At 39.8% G+C, this 19,905-nt stretch overlaps 4 protein-coding genes and 1 long non-coding RNA gene across 7 annotated transcripts; 3 read left to right on the plus strand and 2 right to left on the minus strand.

The window, feature by feature from the left end:
- Positions 1 to 1,316: 1,316 nt before the first annotated feature.
- On the minus strand, positions 1,317 to 7,500 carry LOC133726786 (uncharacterized). Of its 2 annotated transcripts, none has more exons than XR_009854928.1 (3): positions 5,199 to 7,500; positions 5,026 to 5,116; positions 1,317 to 1,802 (listed from the first exon to the last, which is right to left on the minus strand). It is a non-coding gene; the product is annotated as an uncharacterized LOC133726786 (long non-coding RNA). The 2 variants fall into 2 exon arrangements; XR_009854927.1 differs by lacking the exon at positions 1,317 to 1,802 and adding an exon at positions 2,056 to 2,718.
- Positions 3,151 to 5,431, plus strand: LOC133726785 (glutaredoxin-C5-like). Its single transcript, XM_062154408.1, has one exon. It carries the CDS (start codon positions 3,625 to 3,627, stop codon positions 3,997 to 3,999), a length of 375 nt encoding a protein of 124 aa, XP_062010392.1. The 5' UTR covers positions 3,151 to 3,624; the 3' UTR covers positions 4,000 to 5,431.
- A 664-nt stretch (positions 7,501 to 8,164) lies between the features above and the next one.
- Positions 8,165 to 11,338, plus strand: LOC133726788 (membrane-anchored ubiquitin-fold protein 4). Its single transcript, XM_062154411.1, has 4 exons — positions 8,165 to 8,378; positions 8,532 to 8,755; positions 10,195 to 10,365; positions 10,864 to 11,338. Exons 2-4 carry the CDS (start codon positions 8,626 to 8,628, stop codon positions 10,917 to 10,919), a joined length of 357 nt encoding a protein of 118 aa, XP_062010395.1. The 5' UTR covers positions 8,165 to 8,378; positions 8,532 to 8,625; the 3' UTR covers positions 10,920 to 11,338.
- Positions 11,339 to 11,502: 164 nt separating this feature from the next.
- Positions 11,503 to 14,687, minus strand: LOC133726787 (GRAS family protein RAM1-like). 2 transcript variants are annotated; one of them, XM_062154410.1, is made up of 3 exons: positions 13,510 to 14,687; positions 11,987 to 13,136; positions 11,503 to 11,776 (listed from the first exon to the last, which is right to left on the minus strand). In XM_062154410.1, exons 1-2 carry the CDS (start codon positions 14,509 to 14,511, stop codon positions 12,015 to 12,017), a joined length of 2,124 nt encoding a protein of 707 aa, XP_062010394.1. In that variant the 5' UTR covers positions 14,512 to 14,687; the 3' UTR covers positions 11,503 to 11,776; positions 11,987 to 12,014. The 2 variants fall into 2 exon arrangements, with proteins under 2 accessions (XP_062010394.1, XP_062010393.1); XM_062154409.1 differs by lacking the exon at positions 11,503 to 11,776 and having other exon boundaries at positions 11,782 to 13,136; positions 13,510 to 14,686.
- A 4,155-nt stretch (positions 14,688 to 18,842) lies between these two features.
- Positions 18,843 to 19,876, plus strand: LOC133707500 (uncharacterized). Its single transcript, XM_062133074.1, has 2 exons — positions 18,843 to 19,161; positions 19,247 to 19,876. Exons 1-2 carry the CDS (start codon positions 18,984 to 18,986, stop codon positions 19,594 to 19,596), a joined length of 528 nt encoding a protein of 175 aa, XP_061989058.1. The 5' UTR covers positions 18,843 to 18,983; the 3' UTR covers positions 19,597 to 19,876.
- The last annotated feature ends 29 nt before the right edge of the window (positions 19,877 to 19,905 follow it).

A 19,905-nucleotide genomic window follows, 5' to 3' on the forward strand; every position in this document is an offset into this window, starting at 1 on the left:
ATGTCTGTAAAATATACCGGTAACATAACAGAGCACAAATCAGATTTCTTCAGTTCTTGTGTGTATGGACTACGATTTGGTATAACCCTAACAAATTACGAGAAGCCATGATAATTAGTATTTGAAATTATGCAAATAAACCAAATGCCGACATGCATCGGCCTATCATGCATGCTTAAGGTTATAATGGTGAATATATAGATTAGTGAGCTAAACCACTAGGAGAGTCACCGGCTTTTCGCCACGACATGCTGACCTGTTGTGTGCTTTTATCTTCTCCCTCACTAACCCTAATCACATTCCAATTTCCAAAATTTATACCCTAGCGGCCTAGCCTCACCACGTGAAGCTTGTCCATTATTTATATTCCAATGCAAAGTCTACTTTAACAAGCTTATTAACCTTGCTTAATTACTTTTGGCGTAGAGTGTTGGGGTTTTTAGTGAGGCTAGCTTAATTAAGAGTACTTAATATATTAAGAATGTCTCTCTTCTTGGGTTAAGCAAATTAAGAATGTTTAATTAACGGTCAATTAAACAGGACAAGAAAATATAAACACACCAATGGAGCAAAGGGACAAATGGTACAAGTCCTAAAGGCTAAACGCTAAAGCAAAGTTTACATAAAAAAGGAGATTATTTTGCTTGACGTTATGATCTTGCTCCAGTGGTTCAGGCCAGGGCTCTCTCTCTCTCTCTCAGAGTCTCATCTCCCAATAAGACCTTTATATGGAAATTAAATGCTTGCTCCTCGATCGATCGATTAGACTATCCTAACCCACTCCAGCTTTATTTTCTCTCTGCTGGTTCAACCAGAAATGGTAAACTGATCGTCCATACAGAATAAGATATGCATTGCGACAAAATAAAAGCCTGAGGATTTTATCACGCTCGATCACGCATCCATACTGTTATTTTTTCTGTATAGTCAATACAACCTTTTACGTACGACCAAAAATATGCAGGCAGGGGTTTGTTTTAGGTTCCCAATATTCAGAGTACCTATTCAGAACATCCCCCACCGTTTGATCAACCTGACAAACGGTTCAGGTCGATCGTTTCAGTCATGAGATATGATATGATAAGTTAAAATGAACTGATTGACCGATGGATACAGCAGTTTTGACCAGATAATATATGATCGGATATACACAAGCAAAGGTGCGTGGGAGAGAAAGAGAGAGACAGTCACAGTACCCGAACTGGTTCAGGGTATTGATCGATCCAGAGAGAAGCATGCATGCATGTATTGGCAATTCAATGCTTTTTAAGCCTTTCCAGACCCCTAACTAGCTATATAGAGATAGACTTACACTGCTACATCCGGCGTGGGTTACAAATTTACAATCCAGGCTATCTCTCTCGACCTCTCTGAGTCTCTGTGACTGCATTACTGCAACTAGCTAGCTAGCTAGCTAGTCGTACGTAACGCACTGCATCTATAGTTAAAGTCATGTCTACGTACGTTCACATACACACGTACGTACACCTTCACGGGCTTACGCTAGTATTATTGCAACTGTGTACACTGCTGCATCATGTACATCGATCTATGTACATATACACGGGTAAGAAGTAGGTAGATTCTTTACTATAGGGAAAAAAGGGTAAAAGCCTAATTAATAACAAGCCAGGCGTACGTAAGTAGAAATTTAAAGAGGTGTCGAGTATTCTGACAATTGTGATCAAAGCACAATCAAATAATATCAGTTTCTTTTTCTTCGCCCAGCTGCTAGCTATCTTCCTCTCTCCCTGCAATTGCCCAGCTGCACTGCACCTTATAATGTATGTATTTACTTCCCCCTGCGTATATATGCACGTAATTAATTAAAGCCGACCATGCCAGCGACCCAAGAACCCAAAAAGTACACAGAAAAACCTCCTTTTTTCTGCTCAAAGGAACTTCATGTACGGACACTACACCCCTTTTTAAGCTCTATCTCTGCATTCGATCTCTCTGATTCGTTCTTCTTTAACTTATTTTCTGGGGTTTTATGCTTTAGCTTTAATACTAGTACCCGAAATTCATATTATTATGTTTTATTTGATACCAGAATAGGGAAAAGTTACTGCTTCACAGTGGACAGCATGCTGCATACATGTCTAAGCATGCGTGCTGTGACCCATGAAGCCTTAGCATGTGCTGCACTTGCTGCTTAGTTGCATATTCATTTTATTTCAATACAAAAAGGATAAAGTCATACCACAATGGCGGAGTTCTTAATTACTAATAAGTTTGTAATACATGCATGTTTCTCATATATTTATTCAAAATCAACCAGTTAAATTCTTTTACATACGACTAATTTTGGTATACGTGTAAAACTTTTATCCTGCCAATGATTCCATAAACCATTTTGCAGTTTGTAATAAATATACAGAATATGGAGCTTTATTCTTTTTCTCAATTAACAAACATATTCATTTTATTTCAATACAAAAAGGATAAAGTCATACCACAATGGCGGAGTTCTTAATTACTAATAAGTTTGTAATACATGCATGTTTCTCATATATTTATTCAAAATCAACCAGTTAAATTCTTTTACATACGACTAATTTTGGTATACGTGTAAAACTTTTATCCTGCCAATGATTCCATAAACCATTTTGCAGTTTGTAATAAATATACAGAATATGGAGCTTTATTCTTTTTCTCAATTAACAAACATATGTGAGCCTACTCCTTTTCCATTGATATGTGGGAGATAACTTTGATCTGCAAGAAAATATTCTAAAGAATGATCGGATTGATAATATACGCAATGATAATGAAAACTAGTAATGACATAAATTCCCACATGGGTATGGGAGTATGGGACAATAAGTAAGATATATACTAATATTATTCTAGTATTTGCAAAAAAGAAGTTCTTTAGATCGATAAGAAGAAAAAAGACACCGACCAAAACCAAAAATATTTACAGGGCATATAATCAAGCATGTTGAGAATACAAAATTATCAAGCAGCCCTTAACTCCTTAAGCAATTAGGAAATTAGCTACGTGGGTATCCAATAGATACAAATTCGAGCTCATCCAAAATCATGAAAGATCGATTTAAACTAATTCTAGCTAAATAGAATTATAGATAGCTAGCTAGAGATGGTGAAATGCGCATGAAGGGTTATATCAAAGAGAAGAAACAAAGGTTTGTGACTGGCACGTTCTTAATTCGAAAATTAATACGAATCACATAAAGCCTGAGCAACTGAGCTTATTAATTTAGAGTTAGGGTTAGGGTCGACCGACAAGAGGTCGGGCTCAGCCGTCTATTAACCAAGTCTCCGCTGAAAAAGCCTGACCTCATTGTCTCATCTCTATCCCATAAAGCTTCCACCTCTATTAAACACCTCCAATTATAACATATTAAGTACTAGCATGAGAAAAAGATTGCCCTAAACCTCTCTCTCTCTCTTGCATGCGCTGACGACACAGTAGACCAGTTTCATTTTTTTTATTCCCAACACTGCCCTTTAACCTCCTGGTCCAAAATCACTTCTATAAATACCAACCCTTCCTTCCTTCCACTCATCACCAATCTCCATTTCTTGCTTAGCTAGCGACTTTCTTCTAGTCTTTAACCAAGAAAATTACCTCAACTTCTATAGTTGTTGATTATCAAAATGCATTACCAAACTGAGTCATGGGGTTCTTACATGGCCACGAGCAGTTACGGTGATTCACTGGAGCGCATAGAGAGGATGGCGTCGGAGAACGCGGTGGTGATATTCAGCATCAGCAGCTGTTGTATGTGTCACGCCATCAAGAGGCTCTTCTGCGGCATGGGGGTCAATCCAACGGTGTACGAGCTCGACGAGGATCCCAGAGGAGGCAAGGACTTGGAGAAGGCTCTGATGAGGATCTTGGGGACCTCCAACGCTGTGCCGGTGGTCTTTATCGGTGGGAAGCTCGTCGGAACCATGGACAGAGTCATGGCCTCGCACATTAATGGCTCGCTCGTCCCTCTTCTCAAAGAGGCTGGGGCTCTCTGGCTCTGATTAAGAGGACTTCTAGCTCTTTTCATCAACAAAAACTAAATGATCACTTATAACATAGCGCAAATTAAGTAAGCAAGGAATGCAGAGGAAGAGGAGTGAAGAAGTTTGTGAGTTTCACCCCCTCCACATCTTGGGAGACACTAATCACTAATTTAATCCATGTCTCATTAGCTAGCTACTAGTTCTTATGAATAATTTTCTTTTCCGAGTTTTATGTTCTGTTTTTTAGCTTTTCCGGGATCTCTCTTTCTAGAGTCTAGAAATGGGTGTGTTGGACTGCCTTTTGAGTACTGTTTTTTTTATGGTTTTACCATGGGCGTTAGTTCGGTGGGAATGTAACTTCTCCCTCTGTATACAAGAAAAGTGCAAAAAAAAAAAAAAAAAAAAAAAGATTAGTTTTGCTTACATGAATTAATCTTCGGTTTTGTCTTTGTCTCTGACTTTATATATTTGCACAGTTGCTCAACACTAGATTTTCAAGTTAATTTTAGTTTGCTGCAGTGGCGTATCCAGGATCGGAATAAGGGTTGGGCTGGATTTAAGTGCATACAAATTTTGCAAGCTCGTAATTTTTTTTTCTTTTGAGGTTTGGAACCCAGTGGGAGGCTCATCCTCACGCCTTTAATATTATCATTCAAAACATGAAATAGGGGGGGACATAAAACCAAAACCCCTTAAATTAAAAGTTACAAGCATAAACTTGTTGTAAAATAATAAAAACTAACTAAATCGTACCCTCCGAGGTCCACTCATTTCAAACTCAGCAATCACAACAAAAAACAAAAACTAAGCAACTGAAATCAACCACATATAATATTGCATATTTCAAACATCCATATTTAATATTGCAAGCTTCCAATTATCCAATAGCCACCGCAATTCCGCAAACCAATTAATCCACCGCAAAGCAACTAATATACCGATTATCATTTATCAATAGCCCATCCGCCATCCCTATCACATATTTCAAACATCCACTGCCTCCAAGCAATTAATTAAGCAGAGAATTAGAAAGAGAGAACTCACAGGAATGACACGATTTGGAAAGATTTCAGACTTTTGCCATTCAATGATCTCTTACGAAGTTCCGGTCTTTCGATTACTTCAATTGAAGCCTCTGAAATTCAAAGCTCACAGTCAATTGCAAGCAAAACCCATCAATGGGGCTTGGGAGAGATGAAATTAGAACTTAGAAATACCTTTATGTGGGTGATCTGGAGCTAATCGGGTTGGAGCCTTGGAGGAACTCAGGAAGAGGAACTGACGAAGTTCGGAACTGATGCTCGGTCGGAGGAAGAGGAACTGAGAGGAACTGAGGTCTGAGGAAGAGGAAAGGAACTGAGGAACTGAGGAAGTCAAGATTCAATAAGAGGAGCTACTCTCTTATTTTTTTAAGAGGAACTGATGTCTGTCGGCTACTCTCTCTCTCTGGTAAGGAATAAAGCTTAATAATTTAATATCATATGTTTACATATATTTTTTTTTTTTTTTTTTAAGTAGGCTGCAATACCTATACTTAGGCCTTTTTCTCCTTGATTCTCCCTTGGGCTATAGCCCAACCAGCCTTGTTAGTAGATACGCCCCTGGTTTGCTGTCTGTAACTTCCACTTTGTTTTTTATTCCAAACCTTCGAGCTTAGGAAGAAGAAAAAGCAGTGTAATATATCTGACGCAAGACAATTAATTTGTTGGTAAGTGATGGGACACAAAAAAGGAACAACGGCGTTGTTTGTGAACAAAACATAAAACATGCTGCGTCACCAATCACCATCTGTTTTCCTGTCCGGATTTGGTCAGAGCGGTAAAAGTGCAGGGAGAATCGTTCTTGCGCCGGAAAATGTGGCGGTTTAGTTTAGTTTCGTAGTGCCCATAATGAACTTGACTGAAATCAAATAGAGCTGCACCCACCTTTGGCTGGCAAATGCCTTTGGATCAGGAAACTATAATTTCCAACCTTGATGGTAGGCTCGACGTACTGCTCGAGTCTTTTCAGTTGCTGCAACCTCTTGGGCTTTCTGAGTTTTATGAGTGGAGTTTATTTTTCAGACCAAAAAAGAGTGGGGACTGTTTTTTTTTTTTTGGTCAAAGTGGAGTTTATTTGGACTTCGTTCGCGTCAACTATAAGCCATCTCATGATTAAATTTCATGTGCATGTGTGTTAGATAGCACTTGCTAATTTTTCAGTTAGATTTCAGTTGGCTGGTTCAACCACACTCCAAAATGTATCCGTGATCTTGTAAACAAGGAGCAACCGCCTCCCACTTAATTCAATAAAGTTCATTCCTTTTCCATCAAAAAAAAAAAAAAAAAAAACTTCGGAATTTTGAACTAATTGTGATAAAGTGTAAATGTTTTGCAACTACTTCATTTAGTGACAGTGTCATTACAAGTAGGAATATTTGAATTCAGAACAATTATAAACGATCAGTTATTGTGTAATAAATAATAAGAAAAATGTATGTTTCAATATCTTGTGATCAACCAATGCACAACAAACATCATAACGATATGAAAACCCTCGAGAGCGAAAGCTCTCGCTGCTCTAGCGCCGCCAAAGACAAACGGCATCTATGGGAGTCTCCCCACCAGCGGTCGCACCAGCGGCCAAGCACAACGGCGACTTTTGCCGCCGCGCCTACCGCTTTCAAGCCGAGTTTCCTCCAATTCAGGGTTTGTTTGTGGCTATGGTTGATGGTCACAATTGGGTTGGGTGGCTTCTGGCCCCGGCCTCGACGTGGCCGTCTCCGGCATCGATCTCTGGGCGGCAGTTGGCTCATGCTTTGGTGGCTGTACTGGGTTGCGACGATACCGAATTCGCTGCTTGCGGTGGCAACGAATAGGGAGATCGGTGATTATGGCTGGGTGTTCAGATCCATTTGGGCATGCATGGCTGGTACCACTGGGACTGATAGAGGCTTTCCAAGGAGGCAGCGGTCTCTGATTTGGTGGCTGGGATGGAGGCAGACGACGTCTGAAGGTGGAGGGCGGCTGAGTTTGGGTGCCCTACTGTGGGTGTCCAAATCAATCTGGGTTTCCCAACTTTTGGGCTGCTATCGGGCCTATGTCACTCCTTTGGCCCATTTTCACCATTTCGTGGGTCATACCTCTCCATGGGTCTGGATTTGGGACCCAGGAGACCTTCTACAGGGTTTTTTTCTAGCCCTAGAGATAAGGGCAAAGGAAAGTCTTTAAGCTTTCCTGGGTCCTTTGCCTACTACTGGAAATTGGGTTCATCATTACTTTCTTCTCAGTCTACTTAGTTGTACACCAATTGAGGTCTCTAGGCGACTAGGTTTTCTTTTCAAAGGAGGTTAGTAGTGAGAATTTGATTTCCTGTATTCTAGGCTCAACAAGTGAGCATATGTGTTAACAGTGAAGGTACTTGTCTTTTGCTTGGCGACTTGTGCCATCTAGATTTTAGGTATGAGACAGCATCTGATGTATGTGCCTTCTGGCCTTTAGTTAATGAAGCTATCCTTTTATCAAAAAAAAAAAAATCTTGTGATCAACCGATGACTAAGGATTCTTTGAGACCTTTGGCGATGAGAACATCAATATTTCTATGCATGGGTTCTTAGGTTCATACTAAACGTGCTCATTAATTCACCACAATTCTTACTCTAAATTTTTATAACTATTACCTTTTATTTTTGGCACATTTTATACATAAGTTATGCAAACAATCAATCAAACCAAACATTGTTATTTTGTGTCAACCAATCAAGATCCTCAATCGTATATTTAGTACAAACTTCGTTTAGACTTCAGAGAATGAAGCAAAGACAAACGGTTCCGACTTCAAAAGTTAAAATGAAAATTTGTTGGTTACAAACAGGATGAACAAGTGACAATTTCACCCTTTTTCATTTCGTTTAGCCCCCTAGCATATTGGGCTGAAAATAGTTGATGGCCCATAAAATTCATGTGTACTGTGAGAGTACAGCACCTTAGTGGACCTATGGTCAACTTGACTCATTCTCTCTTGATTGAATTTTTAAATAAATATCACTGCCTGCTTGCGTGTCTCACCGACGCGTTAGGAATCTCCCTCGTCGACCCAATCGTTACCCGCCACCCAACAACAAGCCCCTGTTGTCATCTTTACTCAGGTCTATTTTTTTTTTTTACTGACAACAAAAAAAATCAGTCTCACACTATTTACTGACAGATTCCAAATTGAAATCTCACTTTTCCTCTCTTTCAATTCTTTCTTGTTCCTCTTCTTCCCCAATAAAATTACAAATACCCTTCTCTCCATCTCTATCCATCTATCTCTAATCAATATATCTCTTGCCTCATAATCACCAAGATCGAGCCTTGGGGTTTTTTGGCCAGAAGAACGAAAACCCCCCAAAGCTCGGAGTCCATGCCTTCTTTCAGGTGCTTTTTTAGCTTCTTTGTGTTTGTTCATGAATTTTGACCGGGAAAGTTTTGATCTTTTCTGTTCCTGAACGAAGAACAATTTCCTCGTTTGATGATGCCCCGATTTTGGGATAATGAATTGTGACTTGTTTTCTATATTTTCCTGCTCAGGAATCAAACAGAAACAGGGTATTGATAGCTAGCTAGCTCTTCGAGTTTGTTGAGTGAGTGGTTGAATTGGTGTGAAAAGCTTTTGGACTTTCAAATGCCGGAGGAGGACTTGGTCGAGCTCAAGTTCCGACTCTATGACGGATCGGATATCGGTCCTTTCCGCTACTCCCCGGCCTCTACAGTGGCAATGCTTAAGGAGAGAATCGTCACCGAGTGGCCTAAAGGTCAGAGACTTCCACATTGTGTGTTTTCATGATATAAATGTTTCTGTTTTTTTTTTTTTTTATGGGCCATGAAGTTACTTGTGTGTGGTGGATGTTGCTGTGATGAGTTCAATTTTGCTCTTCGTTTGTGATGGCATGCGTTTTGTGGGGGAAGGGGGGGGGGGGGGGTTGGACTTTATGACAAACCCAAGGTTTTCAGGTGGCTTTGACCTGAGTTTACATTAATGTTTGTTCAAACCAATTTGCGCATAGAAAGTAGTTTAGAGGGCTCCCTGATTCCAATTAATAAGCCAACTAATTGAGCCAATCTCAAGTTAATGCTTTCTTTTGTTTAAGTGCTTTGGTGCTGGTGGTTCATATAGAGGGAATTTTTTTGTGTTGAATTTATCTAAATTTAAGTATTGATATCCAACATGAAAACACTATGTTTGAATGTTGGAATTAGACGAGCACCACCACTGATTGTTCCACACTGCTAGTGGATTCATTGTTATGTGTTTGGGGAATGTGTCAAGTAAACTGCTTTTCTATTGTTGAGAAGGCTAATAACCAATAAATACCAGAGAAAAAGCTACTCTTCATACAAAATGAACTTTTAGGAGGAAAGGTATGTGGCTACATTATGTGATTTGAGTAGAAAAAAGAGGTATGAGTTTCAAAATTTCTTTTGAACCAAAGTGATTTCTGTTTCAAAGAATAGGCTAATTGTCGTATACTGTAGTTTGCTGTTAGCCAAAGGTGTCATCTAGACATGCTATCTGGTTACAGGGAGGCTCTGCTACTATTATAGTTAAAAAAAGAAACATAATTGAGCTATAATTCCCAACTACTACTTTGTGGACCTGGATAAAATGGAGAACCATTTATATAAAATTAGTTTACTCTCTGTTTCTTAATCATGTATGAGGTCCTTCTTTAGTTGCTTTCTTTTAGCATGCTTGATATCTATGTAACTAAAAGACATTCCCTGGAATGCTATGCATTAGTATTTTAGTGTGTAAACAAAACTGGTAGTTGTTGTTGGTTTGGGTTCCCTTTTTGCTTCATTCTAGCCTTAAGGCAGTAAGAGGTTAGAGCTGTTTAAGCTCTGAATGCTTAACACTTGTAATTTAATGTCAATTGTTGTTTGGTAAAGTTAAAGGTGTAAATTTTCTATGACCTCAGCCAATGCCTATAACTTATTAAGGTAGGGAAACTAAACTGCGGTGTGCAACATGTCACTGCAGTGTAGACAAATTTGTCTGATGCTTTAATCTGCAAATGTTTTGAATTGAAATTACTGCATGCCAAAGCTGCTACTCTCTGTGTCTCTCTAAAAGTATATATGTCTCAACTTAAGAAGTATATAATAATGCTAAATTGTGGCCTTTGTTGGTTAAACTTGTCTCCTGCTTATTGTTTTTGGCCCTCTAAAATTTATCTGTTTGTTATTCTATTAGATAAAAAAATTTCACCAAAAGGAGCAAACGACATAAAATTGATAAATGCTGGGAAGATCTTGGAAAACAACAAGACTGTTGGCCAGTGTAGAGTACCATTTGGAGAGCTTCCAAGAGGAATTATCACCATGCATGTTGTTGTTCAGCCTTCTGTAGCAAAAGCAAAAACAGGTAGATTTCATCCTCAGTTAATTATTTAATGTAATGGCTCTCTTGCTCTGAACTTCTTTGTTTACATTTTTTTTTTTCTAGTCAGGTCAGATATCTTAGTATAATGACTTCAGTAGGAATTGGGCTTTGCCCTTTTCAAAGCTAGTCTGTTATCGGCAGGGAGCACTGCCTTCTTCTTTCTCGCTTATTCAATTCCATGAACTTAAGAGGAGCCTTGTTGGTCTTAACACCACAAAAGCTCAGAGTTTTGAGCATTAGTTACCTCCCATGCATTGCTTATTTATTCTTGGTTCACCAATGGCACCCTTGTTGTAGTGGATTGTCCTCACTTAGGATTGTGAAGAAAACTCCTAGAATACTAACTCTATTTCAACTGTCATTATTTCTATGTTAAAACTGTCTTTGCATAATTCCAAAATGAATTAGAACTTCATGAGATACTACAGATTTGTTGGCTTCCACTGCATCTGCTGAATATTAGTTTGCTGTCATGAACAGAAAAGAAGATTGATGAGGCCCCGAGGAAACACATATGTTCATGTTCAATATTGTAAGAGAGTCGGTCAATCCTCGTGACAATGGTGAAGACTGTGAAGCTTGGCTGGGGTCTCCTGGAACATGGAAGTGAGTAGCTGGAGAGAATAATTTGTACAACAGTCCAATCCCCCATTATCACTTGGAGGGAGTTCCTGTTTAACAGTGCATGTTAGTGAAGTCTTTGCGTTCTATAAAATGGGTGCTTGATGTATTTTGGTAGCTTAGTATGTATCAGAAGAAAAAATATAATTTATACAAAGCTTATGGGGTTGGAATGGTGGTTATTGTCTCTGTTTATACTACAGTTACTGTCAATACTGTGAATGTGATGCATTATGCATCTCCGTTCGTCTGATTGTCATCGTTTTGAATTAAGTTAATGTACTCCACAACTTGAATCTGAATTAGTGAGTATCAAACTATCAATTGTTTTTCACTTTTCAGTCTGAGTTTCAATGGTTGGTTAAGTTAATGCTCCGAGTATGTTATCAAATTAGAGTCTCAAAGTACAGAAACCTTGTCCAATTTTAGGACGAGCATTTGACTAAGTGATGCAAATGATAATGTTGGCCAAATTTGCATCCATTCTCGGTCTTTTACCTTGGAATTACATATCTTTTGACTGTAAGGACGAAATAGTAGCATGGTATCCGCCTAATATAGAAAATCAGTGATCATTTTTAATAATATACATTGCATTCTTTATATCATATTATACCTATAATATCTGTTGCAGTAATTAATGAATTAGATATATCAGCACTCATCAAAATAAATTCCCTTCTGTCTTTCCACCAATTGTTTTATTTTCAGATCCTACGGAGTCCAGTGGTAACGACACAATGCTAGACGAGAATCAGATAGATACTCGAGCCTGTATTCAGAAACAAAATTCTCATTAATTATTCAACTGAAATATTATACAAAAAAATGATTAATATTGACCTAAAACCCCTGGGGTCTCTATCTACCCGAGCATACAGAATCAACGCTTTCGTCTCTTTCCTCTCGCCATCTCTTTTGGTTTTTTGCATGGATCTTTTTAGACAAAACTAGTGAAATAAAGACAGAAATTTGCACGTACAATAATGGTGACGATGAGGTAGCTAACTCTAGCATCTCCATGCAGACGCCGCCATAATAGACCGGTCTTGCCACCCCAACAGCAAGCAACCTTTGTCCTCCGTCATTCTATAGCCGTCGCACGAGTACAAACCCAGCAATATCTTCGACTGAGTCACCGCGTTCGCACTCAGTGGCACGCTTTTGAAACCCTTCCCTTCCATTATTTTCCTCCACTTCTCAAGCCTCTCGTGCCTCTCCGTCCTCTCGGCTCCTTCACATGCTACAATGTTCCGTATCTCCGGCGCAAATATGTACTGCTCCACCTTCGCCCTTTGCGCCGAGTCCGGTGGGAACGTGGCGTCCAACGAGTCGAAAATCGCCGAGTAATAGTGTAGGGCTTCGAGGAACCTGCCCAAAAAGTAGGGTCCATTGTGGCTGGCCTCTTGTTCCACTAGGGTCACAATGTTGGGTGCTTGGTCACGGATCATGGCTAGTAAGTTGCCGAGACAGTTCCCCGGAACGCGGTGGAGACGGTTGACGGTGTTCACTGCTAGGGCTTCGCCTATTCTTCGGTTGAACATGTGTGGTTTGAGGTCTTCTAGTTGTTCTCCAACTGCATGAAACTCAAAGGGGACGTGAAGAGAGATGGCTAATTCGGTCAAACACCGGCCCGTCTCTTTCACCGCCTCTAAGCATGGACCGACTCCAGTTATTCGGAGAAATGGGGCACCGCCCGATCGGGCTGCTAGGGCTTGCATGAAAGCTGGCCATTGATAACCTTGAAGAATATCGAGGTCAATAACATGCACACGTTCTTCGGACTCAAAAGCCTCGAAAATGGCTTGGTTAGCGGTGAAGTGAGCGAATTTGACGTAGGGGCAGGCTTGGTAGACAATTTGGTATATCTTGAGGATTTCTAGGGAGTTGGGAGGGAAAGGAGAGAAGGGCTTGGGCGCCAAAGCACTTGGATTGGTGGTTAGAGTTGCGGCAAGGCGTGCGCTTAAGGCTTCTGTGAAGCAGGCGGCAACACGTTGCATGGAGTCGCCAAGAGCCGACACCACTTGATTGAGGTGGTGGAGATACCTTCTTGCTAACATGTAATCTTCTTTCGCAACAGCTTCTGCACAAGCAAGAAGGAGATGAACCAGTTGGAGACCACTGTCTTGTTCCTGCACGTATATATAGATCAATATATTAGCCAAATGATGTCACTCAATCACTGGTTTATTTATTTTTAACAAGTAAGCTATATATATAACCCGTATATAAATTATTATTTAGTGAATTTGATGCATCACAGGAGGTAAACCGGATAAAAAATAACTAATCAAGAGACTTTTATAGTCACAAAGTTAATGTGTTCTTAAGTTTATTTATCAAATGATGTGATAATGTTTCATTTAGCAAGGGCTGTTTTTAGCTTTCAGCAAAACATGTATAGTAACACTTCATTTCTATGTAAAGGCAGGCAAACAAATTTGATGAGTCTCATATTTTCCTATTTGCACAAGGATAAGTTTTATAAGATAAAGAAAAATTTACCGGCTCAGGTGCAACAGGAGGAAGAGAAGGCGCCATCATATTGTAATTGTGGTTGTTGTGGTGTTGCTTTTGTGGGTGCATCTGCATGTGTTGCTTCTCTTGCTGGCGTTCGTGCATCAACTGCTGTGATAACGGTGCACCACAGTTGGATCCCATCTGCTGATATGCTCCACCACCCCTCGACTCTTGGGTCATTTGAGAGTTACACGCCGTACCTAACGATGTTTCGCTCACCGATCGCGAAAACCTGGAAGGGTTTTGCATGGTTGTTGACATGTTGCAATCCATTGAAACCATTGGGTTGTGATAAGATTGCGAGGACAAATTGCTTCCTCCTCCTGACATCTTTGATGTGCATGTGGTTGTTGGGTTAAGGTTAGGGTCACTATACGCTGCTACAAAGCCGTCTCTTTGATAGTCATCCAAGAAGTCTTCGATTGACGCTGGTGGTAGCGACTGCAGGTTCTCCGGCTCTTGCTGTATGTAATTCACGGGAGAGTTGAAAACCCTCCGGAGTGGACTTAGTCCCTTTCCTTTGCTGTTGTCCCTGCTGAAAGCTCCGAGCGGAGGTGAACCAAAGCGAGGAGGAGAGCAGCCCGAAAAGCTAGTCTGTCCCTGAATCGCCTGACCATTGTAACCGAAAGTACGAGGGGAGTTGGGTAGATTATTGTTCGTGTTTGCCACCGGGGACAACACCATGAAATCAGTATCAAATTGTTCGGAAAACAACGACTCCCATATGGAATGGTCTGGTGATTCAACTTCGACGTCGCCTTCTAGCTCGAATTTGAGAGCTGGGAAGTTGAGGCTCGGTGGGGTTAAGCTAGTAGTACTGTGATCCATCATGTCGGAGGAAGACACAGCAGTAGTGGTAGTACTCGTTGCTTTCTTTGGTGGTTCGGACATTATTGTTGATTCGTTGGGAGAAGTTGGTTTGAAATCGCTGCATGAGTTCTCACTCTTGATCGAACCCATGCTTCCACAATGAGAGTTCATCATCATTTTGAAAACAATACAGTAAAAATTAAATGGAGATTGTTGGTTTCAACCTTGCTCTCATGCTATAGATAATAGAAGCTATTGCTATTATGCTAGCAAGTTAATATGGAAAGAGAAGAAACTCTTAAAGTTCTCTTCTTATTTGGAGGGGTATCTTGTCTCCTAGTCCAGATTTTTCTTTTTTTTTTGCTGAGAAGGTTGTCCAAACAGAAGGGAAAGAGATTTTAGGGACAGGCCCAAAAGAAATTAAGGGTTAGTGTTTGTAGGTTTGTGATGGATCGTCTGCCTATATTTCATCTCCTCACACTAAGCTTTAGCTGTTTACTAGGGGATTAATTTTGTCATCTTTTGTCACCTGTTTGAAATTTTGACTGTATGTTACTGAGCTTTGGGGTTTAGGGCATAAGAGACAAAATTTGAAAGGTTCGGGCCCCACATTCCTTGGGCCGGCCCAGCTGAAACAAGGTACTTTTGCGATATGCCCTTCAATAATTGGGAATGTAGAATTGGTCATTGGTGTTCGGAGAAAGATTTGTGGAAAGGGAAAGAAGATGAAAAGGACTAGAGGGAAAGAGACTTGCAGAAATGGGTAATGACAAAGAGGAAACAAGACTCTCGTTAGACTTTTGAGCTAAATTGGTTTAAAATTTGGGTAGCTAGAGGCTTGAGGAACGTACAAAAAAGATATTAGCTAGAGCCGTGCTATAATAAACCAACCATAGTTTAGTGACAAGATAGGGTGATTAGCGGATGACCTGTAAACTCAAACTCTTATGGAACACGCATTCATATACCCATCGGTGCAAAAAATATCTTCTTTTATTCTAGATATGTGTTAATTTGTTTATAATCTACGCTTTTATTCTCCGATCATTTTCTGTTTTTATTTTTAGCTCACCTCAGCTTTTTAATGGCTCCAGGACTCTTCCTCACCTCAGCTTAAAATAGCAAAGAAAAACAAATTAATTCTCAGTTCTACTTTTTCCAAGGGATATCAATATTTGCTTCATTGTTACTGAAGAAAGAAATTTGCTGATGGGAGTTGATAAACTAGGAGAAGTGGTGGGCAAAATGTGATAATAGAACAAGACAAAGGTTTAGGATGAGTGTTTGAGTAAAGGTAAATAAGGAGAAGTGGCAGGACGTGTGTATGTGAGACGGTGGAGTGAAGAAAGAAGCCAAGAATGGGACATAGGCAGAATCGTCGGTTATGGCGTCGGTGGCGCCGCCTGAGCTTTGGATTTGCCAAAGGAACGAAGCGCTTGTCCACAACTTCCCCATCTCTAGCTCTTAGGCGGCATCTGATCTCTTTCTAGCTCTTTCTATCCATCCATCTTAATCAATCAATCAATTAATTAATCATATCAACAACACCACACGTACCTTGCATGTCCTTTCTCGCATCTACTCAATCCTGCAGTCTTGCTCAATGAGCACAAGTCAGCAGCATCTTTTCCAAATCGAGCTAGCTAGGAAAGCTTAGCATTTACGTTTATACATGCTGCTTCTTTAGTTCGTGACAGAACTTGATCAGCGCCATCATCAATCCTCCCTCGTCTCAATCTCCTAAAGCTAACGTATAGCAAGGTTATGGATCTTGACATTCGATCTTAGATTTTAATGAGATTTGAAGTATATAAATCGATTACAAAATGATGCGTCTAAACCTAAACAACTAATTAGCTATATATCTTGATTACTTGATACTAATGCTATTTTGATTATTTTGCACTAAAATTATCAATGTTTTGCACCAAGAGTTTCTGCAATTTGCAGTTTGATTCAAAAGTAGGTATCTATAATCTATGTATATGCATGGAAGTATATGTCAATGTTTTTACTAAAATTTAATCAATATCTGTAAATTTTAATTTCATATAAATTACCTACAAGAACTTTCAATATTTCTCAGTTAAGGAACCTAACAAATTAAATAATACTTTGGAGTAATTCTCATTACTTGCCGGATGCAGGTGGATCTGGTTTGCGTTGTATGCAACTGTATATGAACTAACAAATACAGATGATCGATCATGAACTGTAGTATATATGGACTATTCGTTTGGCCTGTATTCTGATCAAACATATGGCCAGGTCAAACTTCAAAGCACTGCCTTGTAGATCCTTTTTAATCAATCAAAATATAATTGTCAACTCTGTTTCTCAATCTCCAGCAAAATATCCTTGACATATATGCTAGTGTTTATATATGCTTCCAGCTTCGATTCCTTCTTGTTTTGATTTCATGCTACCAGTTTCTAGTGGAGCCGATCAGAAGCTTCCTAGGTCCAAGATAAACTCCTTCGACGCATGTGAAATGCTCCAATTGTGCATTGCAGCACAGTGCCTGGCCACTTTGACAACTTCGGGGTTCGAATTTAGGTTGGGGAGCACACCCAACTGTTTGGACCCAAAATGAGCATTTTTGCCTGACAAAACACGTCTTGGAGAAATTGAGCCAATGTTAGTGGCTCAAGCTGTATATTGTCGACAAGTTTGAAATATATATTTAGAGGCTAAATAAAGCCTACTATGGAAGCATGGAAGCATGAAAAGTCAACTTTAGCACATTTTCCTACTTCGGCTAGGAGAAACCGAGCTAAACAAGGAAGGAGGGGCGACAAACAAACCAAACAAAATTCAAATGAGCTGAAACTTTCCAGATTAAATCTAGAAATCCTAAGGATCATTTCTTATGAATAGTGCCAGAGCTAGTTTTGAGTGGAAGGCCTTCGAACAATCAGTCCAATTTCCTTGTCTAGAGAGGCTTGGAAAACTGGACCTGCAAGAGGTCCAGCAGTGTTTTCGGCCCAACCACTATATCAAAAGCTCTGAAATTTTACCAGGGTGATCTGCAATCATAGTGGAACATTTCTTATGAAGAAGTCATGGTCAAAATATAAGTGCTTGATGGAGATAAAATTGAAGGAATAAAGGAGCAGAAAGTGCTTCCTTATCTCCAAAATTCATCATTCCTTATCTCCAATTATGCCTCCTTATCTCCTTATCTCCGAAATTCATCATGCTTTACCTCCAATTATGCTTCCTTATCTCCAAAATTCATTATTTCTTATCTCTAATTAATGCTCCACTATCATTTGTTTAATGCTAAACACCTTGGCATGGTAGCATATAAATAGAGGTTACAATGAAACACTTAGACACACAATTCACTCATCAATACATCTCTAAGATGATCTAAGTCTCTCTAGAGCAAACCTCTTTAAGAGCAACTCCTCTCCTTCTCTTTCTCTTACCGGTGATCACACTCTTAGTCCTAGTCTTCTCAGAAGCCGACTTTCAGTGCCACCAAACCCTCTGTCAACGTACTTCGGTCCTAGTCTCCTCGGGAGCCGATTGTAGTACCACGACCACAACGGTTATGGAACCAGCCAAGAAAGGGTAACGCCCTCGCAAACCAGCCAAGCTAAAGTCACGCTTTAGCAAGTTCTCTCTACTTCCCAGTGGTTCTCGCTCTGCTCGATCTACAACATCGAGTATCGATTGTGATTTTCAAGAAGATTAGCAAAAGTCCTCACCACGAGGCATAAAGAATCTCACGACGAGGTTGGTGCTCTTCTCGTCTACAATTGCTTGAAAGAAGTCAGGTCAAGGGACACCCCCGACGACCGCACCCGAACGGTGCTGGCACGCCCGCGCAGAAAAGAGACTGTTGACCAGCTGCAACAAAATTGGAGCCAAACACCAACTAGGCAAGAACCACTAGGCCACTACAAATGGGCCATAAGCATAGGGCCAGGACCATGCAATCAAGATTCATGTGGTTGTTTGGAAACTTGGGAGCTGGGACTGTTTCAGGAGACATGAGCTGAGGAACTTTACATTAAGCCCATATAAGCACAAGGACCTGACCTGACATTACCTAAAGCCCTTTTAGGTTGTGAAGTTATTGGTTCACATTTCTCCAAGACACAAACCTTGATGGATTGCTAGCTGGAAAAAGTTGAAGCCAAGTCACAGAACGGAATGCCAACAAATGTACAGAGATTTATATTAGTTTCTCTAAGTTAGAGCCTTCTCTTTTCTATAAGATGAGCTTCTGCTATTGGCTCTTTTCAAATTTAGACCTTCAAATCAATCAAGCTAGTGAGCAACTCTCCCCTAAATCTGATCCTTTTTTCTTTCTTTTTTGGTCTGACCTCTTCCAAAATCTCACATTTAAGCAGCTGCACCTTTTTTTACTGTTATAGAATCTGTACTTTTCTCACTCTTTCTCTCTCTTTCCTACACATCAATTCCATATGTAGCCAAATAACATTCACATGTCTATGTTTCTAGTGAAAAGGATAAAATTTCCCCAACTTTTTGCATACAGTTGTATCTCCATCATCTCTATTTCCCTCATTATCCACACAAAAAGAAAGACTACTCATCTTCAACAATGTGATAATGCTCTCAGAGCTGAAATCCATACCAGAAGCCTAGCTAGGCAGTTCATCTCCATTAATTTTGCCATGAATCCAGTAATTCTCTTTCTTATTTCCTCTATGTTTTTTCAGTCAGCTATTCTGGGAGGTGAATCAGCAAGGGCTAAGGCAGAAAAAGGTAACTCCCAGATTATTGTAATGGGCCTTGTTTACTGTGACATCTGCTCCAACAACACCTTCTCCCCTCACAGCTACTTCATTCCAGGTATTTAACATAGATTATTATTATTATCTACGTTAGTTGTATTTACTAATTAAGCATGTAATAATTTATGTTTACTTGTTACCAGGTGCTGAGGTTAAAATAAATTGCATATTCAAAGCAGTGTCACCAAGAATTGCAGAACACATATCATTCTCAGCGAATAGAACTACAAACAGGTATGGGGTGTACAAGTTGGAAATCCCATCAGTTGAGGGAATCAAATGTGCAGAAGATTCTGCGATAGTTTCTTCCTGCCAGGCAAGCTTAATGCGGAGTGGATCTCCAGCTTGTAATGTTCCTGGTTACAAATCCACATCAGATGAAATAGCAATCAAATCAAAGGAAGCTAATCTCTGCATCTACAGCCTCAATGCTTTGAATTTCAGACCATCAAGGAGAGACATTGCCTTATGTGGCAAGAAAAAAATTAATTAGACCTCATTTTCTTTGTATTTCCAAGGAAGCCAGTGACCTTGGATTTCTTTTCTCCTTGATTTTTAGGCCACCGATGTGGAAGATAATATATATTTATCTTCGCCTCTCGGCATTACTTAATTGTATGGTTGTTTGTGCTATGCTGCCATAAACACTCATGCAGGGAGGCTGATTGGTTACTTATAATGTATTGTTTCCAGTTCCAAGTCACAATGTTATGGAAATGTATATACAGTGTGTTAGTTGTTTTATAAATTTATACTTTTATATGATAAACAAATGGAGTAAGTACTGCCCAACCAAAAAACC

This window comes from Rosa rugosa, chromosome 1 (genome assembly GCF_958449725.1).
Source record: "Rosa rugosa chromosome 1, drRosRugo1.1, whole genome shotgun sequence".
NCBI lineage: Eukaryota > Viridiplantae > Streptophyta > Magnoliopsida > Rosales > Rosaceae > Rosa > Rosa rugosa.

What these genes read in the sequence shown, in the direction of transcription:
- LOC133726785 (XM_062154408.1), top strand. Translation starts at nt 3,625, where the DNA reads ATGCATTACCAAACTGAGTCATGGGGTTCTTACATGGCCACGAGCAGT.
- LOC133707500 (XM_062133074.1), top strand. Translation starts at nt 18,984, where the DNA reads ATGAATCCAGTAATTCTCTTTCTTATTTCCTCTATGTTTTTTCAGTCA. An exon ending in TCACAGCTACTTCATTCCAG is followed by an intron (nt 19,162 to 19,246) that starts GTATTTAACATA and finishes ACTTGTTACCAG; the next exon opens with GTGCTGAGGTTAAAATAAAT.
- LOC133726788 (XM_062154411.1), top strand. Translation starts at nt 8,626, where the DNA reads ATGCCGGAGGAGGACTTGGTCGAGCTCAAGTTCCGACTCTATGACGGA. An exon ending in CGTCACCGAGTGGCCTAAAG is followed by an intron (nt 8,756 to 10,194) that starts GTCAGAGACTTC and finishes TTATTCTATTAG; the next exon opens with ATAAAAAAATTTCACCAAAA. An exon ending in TGTAGCAAAAGCAAAAACAG is followed by an intron (nt 10,366 to 10,863) that starts GTAGATTTCATC and finishes TGTCATGAACAG; the next exon opens with AAAAGAAGATTGATGAGGCC.
- LOC133726787 (XM_062154410.1), bottom strand. Translation starts at nt 14,511, where the DNA reads ATGATGATGAACTCTCATTGTGGAAGCATGGGTTCGATCAAGAGTGAG. An exon ending in CTCCTGTTGCACCTGAGCCG is followed by an intron (nt 13,137 to 13,509) that starts GTAAATTTTTCT and finishes ATATACGTGCAG; the next exon opens with GAACAAGACAGTGGTCTCCA.